Source organism: Lethenteron reissneri, chromosome 22, assembly GCF_015708825.2.
Source record: "Lethenteron reissneri isolate LAM-NWPU_2019-01 chromosome 22, ASM1570882v1, whole genome shotgun sequence".
In the NCBI taxonomy this organism is placed as follows: domain Eukaryota; kingdom Metazoa; phylum Chordata; class Hyperoartia; order Petromyzontiformes; family Petromyzontidae; genus Lethenteron; species Lethenteron reissneri.
In genome coordinates, this window is record NC_083800.1 from 10,159,582 (window position 1) to 10,172,733 (window position 13,152).

Consider the following 13,152-nt stretch of genomic DNA (forward strand, 5'->3'; position numbering starts at 1 on the left):
CACCAACTACTACGATTACTATTTTTACTACTATTTGTATTTTACCAGGTAAGGCCCACTGAAGCTTTCTAGATCTTTTCAGAAATGACTTGGCTATCGCAAATGATAGCTCAAAGAAGTGCCTTAACGCGTGGAAATTTATAGCAGCCAAATACTCTAAACGCATGTATCTACAATGGCGAGAGAAAAACCGGTGGACCCGGAGAAAAATCCATGCGACCACGGGGAGAACACTCCAACTCCAAATATTACAGACGTTGAGGGTCTGGATCGAACTCACAACCCCCTGTATACAAGGCAAGATAGGTAAGATCTTGCCACCGTGGCACCTCCAAAAATGTACACCAAACTCATGACATTTCGTTATTTACATACTATAATTTCGCAAATACCAAGTGCTGAGAACTCAAACTAATTGGTTTGATGGCCATATCATCCTTATGGCGGTACCCCGGGGTACCAAATAATACAAAATGGCCGAGGCAATTAAATGTTATTTCCGGGACACTATTTTTTCCAGGGGTGTACTTAACTCTGCAACTGGGGTACCAATCAATCCGAAATCAGTGCTACTCCGCGATGTCGAAACGGAGCGAAGATGATTGCGCAGAAACCCTGAAGGCTCGCGTACGCACCATAGTGGTGCATCGTGTACAGCTCATCGAGATGAGTCGATTGCCGCATCGCCGACCATCAACAGACTAAAGATGACTGCATCACGGACATCGTGCGAGAGCCGGGGTACTATGGTACCCAGGGGTACCACCATAAGGTTCATATGAAGAAGCACTCTATGGTAAGGCACTGAGAAGGCACACCACTTGGTGTGACAATGAAGCAATGGATTTGACCTCTGAACTAGTTCTGTGATACTACTGTATCTTCCGGAGGCTGTTGCAAAACAAGAGAGATTGCCACAGCGCTCGTTTACAAATTAGCAAGATACAATTTCCCAAGGTGATTTGCTTTATTACTTTTGAATTTCCCTCCGCTTACAAGAACGAACGTGTAAATCATTACGGTATCTGGAGATAGTCGTTCACAAAAAAAAGTTTAACATTTCAGTTGTCACAGCTCTGGATTTTGCGAACCTCCTGCTATTCTGAGAGTTGTGAGAGTGCGAGGGTTCCCCGTATTAGTCAGCGGCACAAAATGTTTCAGCAGTGTAATGACCTGATGGCTCGTGGGCATAATGGAAAGTGAATTGCACTTCGAGGTCACTGACCACACACTCTCCTAGCGCTAACTGTACAGAGCTGCTTCAACCGGTCAGCGGAATAACTCGAAATGCACCGTGTTCCGTTCAAAAGAATAAGAGTTTGGCACATGTCCGCTGGGCGGATGGTGGCCACCCACATGTCTGTACGTGGGGCCCAAAAGCAATGAAGTGGCTACGATCTGGACATTTCTTCTGGTGGTCCTTGAGAGCTTTATAGGAGGCCCCCTTCCTCATTTTCAGCCGTAGTCTTTCAAATGCATTCTTTGTGTTTAAAGCCCTATCGCCAGCTAACGAATTAGTGCACGCCAGGTCCTTCGGTTCACTCATTTCCATGCTTGAATTGTTAAATGGTCAGTGTGTTTTCCAAACGTGAATAATTTTGAGTAAATCCAGAAAAGGTTTTTTTTCGTTCTCTCAAACGCAATATTGTATAACTGTATACACCTTATTTATGGACAGTATAATGTGTTTATTTATGTGCTATGCAGGGTGTATGTGTGTGCCATTTTTGATAACTTGTTTTGGAAACGCTTTGAGACATGACATATTGGTATTTGCTACAGAACGTTCACATTTTCAGACATAACAGAACCTGTCTGACATTGAAGCCATTTCATTTTCAAGGAAAACGGTGACAAACATACATCATTCCATTATAAATGTCTGCAGTTCTATATCAAAAAACAACAACAGATGTCTCGTATAAATCTCCAATATATCAAAACGCTTCATTGGGACTTTCTTTAGAAATTCCTTCCTTCAGGCCACTCGCTATCAATGCAAGCATTGCCTTCTTGTGTAATCAGAAAACGGATTCACAGTTTGAAATGTAATTTTGATTTCCATTTATAATGGTTTAATTAAATGACTATATATCAGATGAAACACAATGTAACATACGTTGATGTGTTCATTTACATATCACAACTGGCTCTTTAGTCAATTATGACACTGACGTAAATAAATTATGTGTACATATGGAGGCTGGTTTTGGGATCCCACCTTCACAAACACACACTGAACATTGTGGGTGAAGTATAGTCAAACAACCCCCATGGGGAAGGCCTGCATCACATTGAATTTGAGAAAGCTGTACATTATTATCCTCATAATTATGATTGTGAACACATGTAATTTAAATTAATTAGAACTATTGTATATCATATCAATATTGCAATGAATGCAAAAACATAGGTCTTGTTTCTCATTGCAAGATGATGTTTTTTTTCTTTATTTCGCAGATAAACTTTAATTGGTAGTAATTAAGTTAAGTTTGTATACAAAATTACGTCATCTGTGAAAAATGCACTACTGCAAGAATTAACACACGAAGATTGTTGCTCCAAAAAACTACCTCTGTAATGCCGATGGCTTTTTAGATAACAATTCCCAAAGGCTCGTTAGGACTGGGGAGGGGGATTCGACTGGGTCTCATCAGCAGCAGCTGAAAGAGGTTTTGTTCATCATAAATGCCGTTGGATTGCCATGTGTTGTTATTGGCGAGAACGATCTATTACACAAAGAGTGACCATTTGCAAGCAAAATAATTACCAATAAAGTGATCCACCAGAAAGTAAAATGCTCGCAAGAAGTTACATAGTCTGTAAAAGATCACGATTGTACTTTCAATGTCGGTACAACACAATGCAGAACTCTTGTGAAAGATTTCCACACACCTCTATTTTCTAAACCAGCACATTTGTATAACAACAAGCCCAGACTTCCGGCAAGATGGCTTTAGCACGTTCGCGTTAAATGGTCATGTTCCTCAGTAAAATAAGAAAATTCGTTTTTTAAAGACCAAACTGAAGAATAATACTCTCTCCGTCCTTGTACTCAAAACTTTTGCCGCTCAAGTTCATGTCTGTCCTACAAGCAGCTCTACGTTTTACGTGCACACTAATGTGTGTTGCACAACCACACAGCGTGCATGCCAATTCACTTTACTACGTCAACAATTTATATCAGTGGCAAATATTTCAGGACCATTAGCTTCGTGCAAACGTGAAATGCCCATTTAATGTACAAGCAAAATAAACCACTAAACAGAGTTAGTTTATTTTGGCGACTGCTGACAAAATGTTTTGCATATCTTAGGTCAGTGTTTTTTTTTTTGGACAACATGACATGCCTGTTTGTTTTTCCACAATTAAGGTCACTAGGTTGATGCTCAGGCATGGTTTATTGCATGGTGGACATACTATGAGCACCACGAGCTCAAATCCGTGATTTGAGTTCAGCTTCCTTGGGTGAAAGTTGTTATCCCAGCTCCAGTATCGGTTGTTATTTTCCAAACAAATAACAACCGATGCTGCAGCTGGGATCTTTTTGGGGCTATCGATTCTGGATACCCTTCAGAAAAAAAGAACATTCAACCACCTTGTGTTGACCAGATAGAGCTTATCACATGGACCCTGCAAGTGATGGGTAGTTTTATGTTCAAACGAGCGCCTGAACCACTTCAATCCTCCGTAGCACAAACTTTAATTAAGCCATGACTTCAAACAACAGGCTATGATAATCTCCATTCGTTCAACATCATGGCCATTTAGATACAAAGCATTTATTATTGTTGTTATTGTTATTTAGAGACGGTAGACTACATTCATATTGACCGGTACATATAGTATGTTGACCCTAATATCGAGTTCTAATAATCTGATGTGTAAACAAGAACCTTCTGTACCACGCCACAGATATAGCACAGAAAAGTTTATCAACCTTTGCCACGTGTAGGAAATGGTCAAAGCGGCAGGATAAAGATCTTACTCAAGACAAGGCTACGAATCAATTACAATCAGACAGCCCAGCAGCCCCTTCCTGGTTCTGGGTGGCAGAGTAGGCTCAAAAGGTAATGTTTGTTTCTCCGATTCCAAGATTTGCTTGTTGGAAACCGAAGCCCTGCCTTCAGGCTCAGTAGTAGCATGCCCATTACGTGGTGTGTATTCTCTTGAGGCGATGTTAAGCTGGCTGTCTAATAAAGTTTGAGATGATAAAAATCTTGCAGCCAGTCTGGATATTCTACACTGGTCTATGGGCCGCGCATTATTATGTCTGTGATGTTTTCTGAAATAAAATCTGTAAATGGAAAGAAATCATAGCATAACAGTAAAATAGTATAGGCTGGAAAACTGAGTAAAAAACACAGAAATGTGTGCAAAGAGCTCTTAGCAACTGTGTGCATTATGCAAAAAGCATCAACCGTTGCTGAAGAATTGCATTGTGGTCCTCTTGTCCGAGGTGACCATCAAAATGGAGTCAGAATCCGGTGTGCTAAACATTACACCACATCAGCATCATGTAACAGAATATGTCCGTGACGAATTCAACAGCAACTCAAGTGAAGTTTGCCCAAAACCGAACGGTGTGTGTGACATTGCCAGCGTATTTCCAGCAACTGCATTAAGCACTTACGTACACGTACCTGCGTATAATCAGAGATGACCCTCTGAGTCGGATCTCGGACGATTAGAAGCAGCCGCATGCCGGGATCCAATTCGTGGATTCGACGCGGAGCCACGGGCGATGAGAAATACGCTGGCGTCTTCTCCACAGTCATCTGCGCCTCATTGGTCAGGGGCATCTGCTGGCGGTACCACTCCAGGCCCTGCGCATAGTTTTTGTCATCGTCGAAAAAGTGCACCTCGTTGTCTGCCGCCGCGACGTCGGGGTGCAGGTTGAGCATCTCCAGGAGGGCCCGGGTGCCACCTTTCCGCACTCCGATGATGATGGCATCTGGCAGCTGGCGGATCTCTCTCGACGGCGTGTGCTGCTCGCCAGCGGCGGTCGGCTCGAGGTCGCCTTCGTGCCATGCGTTTGTGAGCGTAAGGTTTTGCAGGCTTCCCGGCGACCCAGGCGCACGCGTGTCGCCCAGGAGGTGAGCAGGCAGGCCCGTGCATTGCACGATCGCCACGAGCGCCACCACCGCCAACATGAGCAGCGTCATGATGCGCTTCGCCATGTGCACGGTCGTCCTGCCAGGGTTTCTCTGTGGCTTGCTGCGAGCAAGGATGTGGCCTCCGAGGATCCGATTTGCTGCACCTGCCGCATGTAAGTTCAGCTCACTGCAAACAATATTATGACAGGGCACGTTGCTTTGATGACAAAGCGAGACACGGATCATTTTACATGTTTTAATAAAAACACGTTCCGGATTTAATTGCCCGGTGTATTACCATTAATTATATATATTTTTCTTCCTGTAAAACGATTCTACATTTTAGAAAACGTTAAAATATTAAACATGTTTGCATGCTTGGTTCAACATAATGGTATAATGTTATGTAAAAAATGCACATAAACCTAATATGCCATTCAACTTATTTTGAAGCCGCTTTTTCACATTTGTAAATTAATATTGGATCTTATTCACCATGGCCCTTGTGATATTGTGGATCGCACAGTCTTCTATAAACACCTGTTTTAGTGATGGTAAAAGAAGGTGGTAAAATATAGATTGTTTGATTGGCCAAGTCAGCGAATTCTCGTTTACAACACGAAAATCGAATCCTGTTGGATTTTGGATTCAGATCACGGTTTCTGAAAAGTCACTCCGTATTTCCTCACCCTAGGAATTCAACAACGGTTTTCAGCAAGGAACTGCACAGGTTTGGTGGCATACAGAAGGCAATTGCATTTTGCTTTTGCATAAAATCACGCGTTAATTTATTTGTGTAAAATAGAACATTTCTAGCCCACAGTCGGATTAGCAAATGGCTTTAAAGTTGTACATTTTTCTGCATTTCTTATTACCGTGTGAAATTGTCCCCGCATACATTTTCACATCAAAATGCTTCTTGGCTATAATTTTCTTCCAGATAAAAAAATTACGTGTGGAGGAGGCACATTTAATAATTAGTAATAATGTTGAATATTAAATATATAAATTCGCATTTCTTGAATTTTACCCTATTTGACGTTAAACGTTAGTTATATGGTTTGTTCTTTTATCACCTTTTTGCTTCTATTATCACGATTCTTTTGTTAACACGGTCTAAGTTTGAAAAAGTGAATGCATCACAGCTATGTCTTTCTGTCTATTTTTTGAGAGGGGGGCGATGGGGTCACGGTAATGCCAGTAAATATGATTCACTAAAAACATTGACGTTGAATATAAAGTGGCATTTTTGTTCGGGACTTGCCCGATTGGCAACAGGGAAGAAATATTGAAGGTTCGACCAAATATTCTTAGTTGGAAGTTGGTAGCTGGCAACATTTTGTACATTATTCATGTTTTATTTTCTTTTCTTTTTTAAGCTTCACAGTAACAAAAACAGCATTTTATTTTAGCATTGTCTTAAATTTGTATGTGTATGTTAATATATATATATATAAATGTGACAATACGAAGAAAAGTGTATATATGTAACATTAGGCTTGGGCAACAAATAAATGCTCTGCTTTATAAGTCGTAAACATGTGGCAGAATTGAGGTTGTTAAGGCATAATATTGTCCCTTCCTATAAATTAATCATGGGTTTTCTTTCTATCTATCGTACACTGCATCAGCAGCAAATAATTAGCACTTGAGTACGACCACAATATACGAATATTAATCCTGGTATAAACACTATAAAATGCATTATTCGATTCTACTTTACGAAAGCAAAAGGTATAAAACACAATAAGGGAGAATATAATTGGTTTTCTCAGGCTGTTGCTTTTGCAGAAACTGCTTGCAGCATACTCTTACGCTGACACCAATACATCTTGGTTCCATTAATTCCCCAGATGTCTTGTTACTGCCAGAATTAAGGTAAAATATACATTCCAATTATAGATCCCCAAACTGCAATGCTGTTAAATTGGAAATGCAGTATACGTTTCCATCTGATAAACTACGCCTCACTTTAATTCTGTTAAATTAGTATGGAACTCTGTAAATTATGGCAAATGGGTGATGGGCAGTAAATGAAATAATTTTGTTATGTTTGAGCCAATGCACAATTTCCAAGATATTTGTCAAATTATTCACGATTGGTTTGCTGTGCAAAATTACGTAAACGTTTGGTTTCATAAAGATGGAGAGATTGGTACTATTTTTGTTCTGTTGCATAATCTATGTCCTACAGACAATGCTTAGTCTACATGAAGATATGTTCCTCTGAGGATATTAAAAGCATTTTCGCATCAATGCTTCTAAAATATAGCACCATTTTGCCTGTATCCTATATCCTTCAGGATAGAATGTAACTTGTAGAGAACAAAACCATTGAAAAGAGCGCCGAGATAGCTCGGTGAGATTATCACCGTGACAAAAAAAAGCATGTAAGTAGAATAAGTTTTGGAGGATCCGGGAGAGAAAAGTGTTTTGCAGAAATAAGACAGGCAGCCTCTGTCTCCTTTGGTCCAGTGGGATAAAGGGTGCTCACGTGATAACATTGCTAGACAGCTCACATCAAAGCAGGCAATGGCTGTCTGTCAGCTTTCTGACGGGCCCCAGGGGATAACATATCAGAAATGATCATGATGGAGAGACTCTCAGTGGCTCAATCTCTCTCTCTTATGTTGTGTCTGCCATGTTCCAGTAACCCCTTTATAGCATTTGCATTTAAATTCCATCCTACGTGTGCAAGGCCCTTGCTTGGTGGTTTGTTGGCTTTCTGTGTTGACTCTGAGCAATTTCGCAGTTTAGAAAGCTCGTCATATTGGAGGAGCAGAAATAAAAAAAACCCGGACTCATTATTTTTTAGTACACCGCGCAAATGAGTCGATGCTCATCGAGAGATTATTGAAGCATTTTCATTAATTTTCTGAGGAAAACGTAAAAAAAATTGCCCACAAGAACCATATACCACGCAGACTAGAAAAAGGAAGAATCCAAATCCAAATTTGTCCTTATTCTTAAAATGATTAAATTACAAATGCAGCTCTATAATAGTATAGGTTATTTTTCATGTTTGTATTTTGCATGTGTGTGAATCGTGCAGTAATTTCACAAAAAAGTGAGAATGTATCATATCATTATCATTACCGTTCACAGAAAAAGGAGAACCTACGTTTACAGCTCCGGGCAAGAGAGAAAGCACAGTACAAATGGGATTTCCTCATACATTGTGAGAAAATTCACTCGACGTTTTGCTTCCGTTTTGATTATCAGTGCTGATGTAATAGCAAGAAGAATCACACTTCCACAGGTATTCCCACTATCCTAAAAAAACGGAGAGCTCCGTAGAGTCAAAAAAAAATACAATTTTGAATTGCAGAATCATGCAACCACAGGGAGAACACGCAAACTCCAAATATACAGACATCAGGGTCGGGATTGAACCCACGCCCTCCTGTATACCAGACGAGGTATTTTACATCTCGCTACCATCTCACAGTTTGTTTGTGTAAGGAAACACTTTGATTTACCTTCACGATATGATATTAAATGTCACTGTATACATTCAGCCTCCATAGAGTACCGAAATGCGTAAATTTCAGTTCATGAACAAGCGGCAGTAAAACTAGTTGAAAAACATCTTTATTTTAAGGTAGTGTATTCACGATTAAAAGTTTGTAATCTTTGCTCGCATGGCCCTTAACATATGTACCAGAAAAAATTTACTGAACTTTCCCATGCTTTGTATGTAATTATATTAATATCCAGGATGTACAATTGTAAACACAACTACGATGTGCATTGCTTTGAGAAATATCCTAACGTGTTTGTCGTGACTTTCTAAATACTATTTGAAAACTATGATATGTTATAATTGAAAAAGGCTAGTAAAAAAATGGCACCATATTATGGAGGTGGAATAAGTTTAAATTTAAATGCTATGTCGCACATGTAATTATAATCATAGTGTGATTATTTATTTAATTGTAATTAGTTACTAACTGCACTTTGAATAAATTGCAACATGTTTTTTTTTTATCTACTTGAGCATTCCAGTTTCACCACCCGGCTGGATATAACTGTGCATATAATCACTGTTATATGCACACTTCTACTATGCGTAGAGGGTGCATATAACAGCGATTGACTTACAAATGGAAGGTTGCAAGTTTAATTTTACTCGGCTTATTTTCCCTTCATAGAGCAAGGATCGGGGTTTTCGGCATTATAGGAATATCATGGTTCACTTCTCTGGCATTTAATTAGTTTCACGACTCGGGACCATAACGAATTGCACGTACGTTGCGTAGCAAGTGAACCTCATGGCGGGACCCCGGGGTCCCATAAGCCCCCACTTTGCTCTTTTTCACCAATGGGTTTGAAAGATGGTGGCAAGTGTTGTCTTGTTAAACTATGCCTTTAAAACTCAAAACCACTTACCTGCAGTACCTCTATTTAAATACACTATAGAAAAATGATTTACACCCCTCTGTCAATCATCGTGTTTCTCAGTGTGGATTTGTGAACACACTTTGTAAACAGCACGTAAAATATAATATTATTTGGTTCTTTCAGTAAAGTCACGTAGATAGGAAAAATAAAAATAAAGTGAATAAAAATATCACTACGTTTCGATCGCAACACAAGCGGTCGTCATCAGGAAAAGGGGTTAGCCTCTAAAGACAAACTGTTGATAAAGGTTTGAAGATGTGCGTAGCCCAAGTGCCATCAGCAGCACCACCAGCACTGGTGGGGCGGCAATGCCAATGCAGCGGCAGGCCGCCAGGAAATGACTGCACCCCGCTCCACACACCCCACTGCTGACGGTGGAGGTTGATTGACAAGAAAACACAAGTCAAGTCATGACCCAAAGTGGTTGATGACATCTTTCCAGTGATTGCCGAGTCTAGAACCTTTCTCTCCGTTGAAATTGTGTGTGTCTGTATATATGGATGGCTTCATGAACGATTCTTTGTTGATAGCCAGTGGATTTGCAAAGTACCTTCGTCTTAGAGAAATCAATTTCGTCACAAATAATAATGAAGATTAAGAGAGCATACTCTTTGGTTCTTTCGGTAAAGTCATGTAGGTATAAAATAAAATAAATCACGACGTTTTGGGCACAACAAAACCGTCCAGACCATGCTTTCCCACCTGATAGACACTTGTGTTGCGCCCGAAACGTCGTGATTTATTTTGTACCTACGTGACTTTACCGAAAGAACCAAAGAGTATGGATTCCTGTAGTCACGAAAGCTTCAAATCAAGATAAAGAGAGCAGTTTCACCGTATTATGCATACCGTGATGACAAATAAAGAACTTAAGTCGTGTAAGCAGTTTGAGCAGCTTTGGATGAGACTTATGATCAAGCCCATACCCGAGCATGGAGGGCATTCGCTGGTTCAGCTGTTCTACGCATTCGTCCTCGCTGCTGCACTTGGACGACATGACTACAGAATGATCTGCGCGGTGGGACTGAGTCGCCAAAAATAAATTAATTACGATTTTGACTTCCGTTTATTCGGGACCCCGGGGTCCCGCCATAAGGTTAAAGTGTAGCTCAAATGCACTGCCCATGATTTATCATGGTGTGTGCCTTCTCCAGCTGTGAAGTCCGTCACTGCATTCTGGGTGGACTGGTTTCCCTGCATGTGCTGGAGGAGGAGGCTGTTACATGGCTCTGTGACTATGTGGGGGCTGACGTACACTCACACAATATATAACATTGGCAAACATTTATTTTTCATGCATATCTGGTGCTCTAACTGTACGACAGTTACGTGTAAAAGCGTTCGCTGAATAAATAAATAGTTAATGTTCAGTCCAAATTATTATGACCAATTAGGCATTAGTACCCCAATCATAGGCCCTTTAGGATGAACGAACGTTAGAGACCTGATAGACGTTTATCGCAAGGAATTAGACTTTACAAAAAGTCTGAAATCAATAAATGTGGCTGCCGTGTGGTCAACAAATAACACTGCAGTAATTTTTTTTACATTTTGAACACATGCAATGTCTTGCCAAAATGCTGGCTGTTAAATACAGTTGCTGGGATCCAGGGTCATACCAAAATCCACCAACAGGTGGAAGGAATACCCAACAATCAGACCAACCCAGCTTCAAAGAACGTCAACATTGAACTTGAATAGGAACCAGAGGCAACCTAGATTTGAAGTTTTAATCTAGATTTGCAGTTTTCGTGACTGCAGGGATCCATACTCTTTGGTTCTTTCGGTAAAGTCACGTAGGTATAAAATAAAATTAACTAATCACGACGTTTCAGGCGCAACACAAGCGTCCGTCATCAGAGGCAGTCAATTCGCTCTAAACCAACCCACTCACAAGTGCTCCAACAACGCACAAAGAACAACGTAAAACAGGTGCGAAATACGATTTCCAATGCGAATTCTAAAAACAGGACACAATCGCATGCGTGTCCTTGAATTGAAATACAAGAAAACCACCGTGCACTTGAGTCCCGAGCCAAGCTGCAGGAGGAGGACGAGGCAGCAGAATGAGGAGAGTTAAGATGAACCTCAGAATCAGAATCTTTACTTAGACTGGAGGAATCCGATGAGCTATGGAGCTCTTTATCACACATGTCCAGTATGGACGGGTCAGCAAGTTACAACAGTAAACGCTACACAAAAAACGATATGAGAGCAAAATAGAGAAAAAGGTAAGCAAGTCACCAAATATTTATATAAAATAAATCACATGATTAATTATTTAGCAATACTTGTTTTATAAGGCCGATTTATCAAGCTTGGGCAAGGCAGCAAAAAAACAACAACCTCAGATCACACCACCCAGTGGACTGGCCAAAGCACCAGCCTCAGACCCGAGCAACAAACAATGGCACACTCAGTTTGACTCTATTAATACTCAAATGATACTTAGGTATGACAACTACACACCAGAAGCTCAGGAACACTGCAGGAATTGTTCTTATGAATAGCCAACACCTAGTAATGAAGCCACGTAACAAAAGCGACGAGAAATGTTCTTTCAATTCCTACTTTGAAAACTGCCTCTCTGATGCAAAACTTTCCTCCCCAGCCACGGCCCACAAACCCTTGTGGGACGGCTCATTCATAAACATTTTTGACATCTTCTACTGCAAACAGCCATTGTGTGTCCCTTGCGCAGCCATTCAAGTATAATCTTACGCATTTATGCCAAATGAAATTGTCCTTGTTGTAAAATGTATTATTCATTTGTAGGGCTGTGTTGGTTTCCCTTGCCCGCTCTGACATGTATTTCGCTCAGACCTGCAAAAAACGTAATAAAAATAATTATTTAACAATAATACTCATAATGTTTTCACTTTAATAGAATTGAGTAACTATAATTGTTTTTTTTTCCTCACGACTTCGTGAATTCACATGTTTTGCAAGTTCAATTATTCAGATTAAAGATGATTTCGCTTATTTGTCCATATAATCACGACAACAAAAAAACGTTCATTTAAATGTTTTACCGGCTATACATCCAAGCTGTGCCGATGGAATCTACAGACCTCTGAAGTAGTCCCACACACATTCAGTATGCAGCTCTCGTGACAACACTGCCAAGTCTCATGCATGAAGATCGGCGGGACTTCTTGCGTAAAAAAAAAAACAATTGATTCCCCCCCTCCCCGCCTTCCCTCCCTCTCCCAACAAGACGAGCCAACACCACAGCACAATATTCCCACCCCGGCCGTCCACTCTCAGCACGCCCACCACTGCCACTCATCAGTCTCACTGCATGCGATGGCCACTCGCTCATTATCCATCTCCCAGCTTGAGAGGTCTGCATCTGCAGTTAAAGGAGGTGCAATTGCGAGATGGCCTGCAACAGTGGAGGCGTATCTCCGAAAATACCTGTAAGCGACACCAACTGGTTTTTACTTAACATCCATCAAGGGTTCGGTTTTGTAAAAACATTAACCCGTTAGACTGCGCTGTATTTCGATTTGACTATCAGTTGCTGGCTCGGGACCTATTTGTGAAAGTACATCTTTATTTGATGCTTACATAATTCTAATTTAATCCCAAACATTTCCCATCATTGCTCTGCCAGAAACTTTAGTACCCCACCAAAAAGCAATGCAGTTTAAAA

General features: G+C 40.6%; 1 protein-coding gene across 5 annotated transcripts in view; it reads right to left on the reverse strand.

The window, feature by feature from the left end:
• The window catches only part of LOC133345619 (heparan sulfate glucosamine 3-O-sulfotransferase 1-like), a 293,665-nt gene that overhangs the window by 6,918 nt on the left and 273,595 nt on the right, over nucleotides 1-13,152 (reverse strand). For 4 of the 5 annotated variants that reach the window (XM_061556544.1, XM_061556546.1, XM_061556547.1 and 1 more), the window contains one exon: nucleotides 4,644-5,283. In XM_061556544.1, coding sequence (XP_061412528.1) covers nucleotides 4,644-5,283 — 640 coding nt within the window. The remainder of the gene's footprint in view (nucleotides 1-4,643; nucleotides 5,284-13,152) is intronic. The other variant, XM_061556548.1, reaches the window with a different exon arrangement.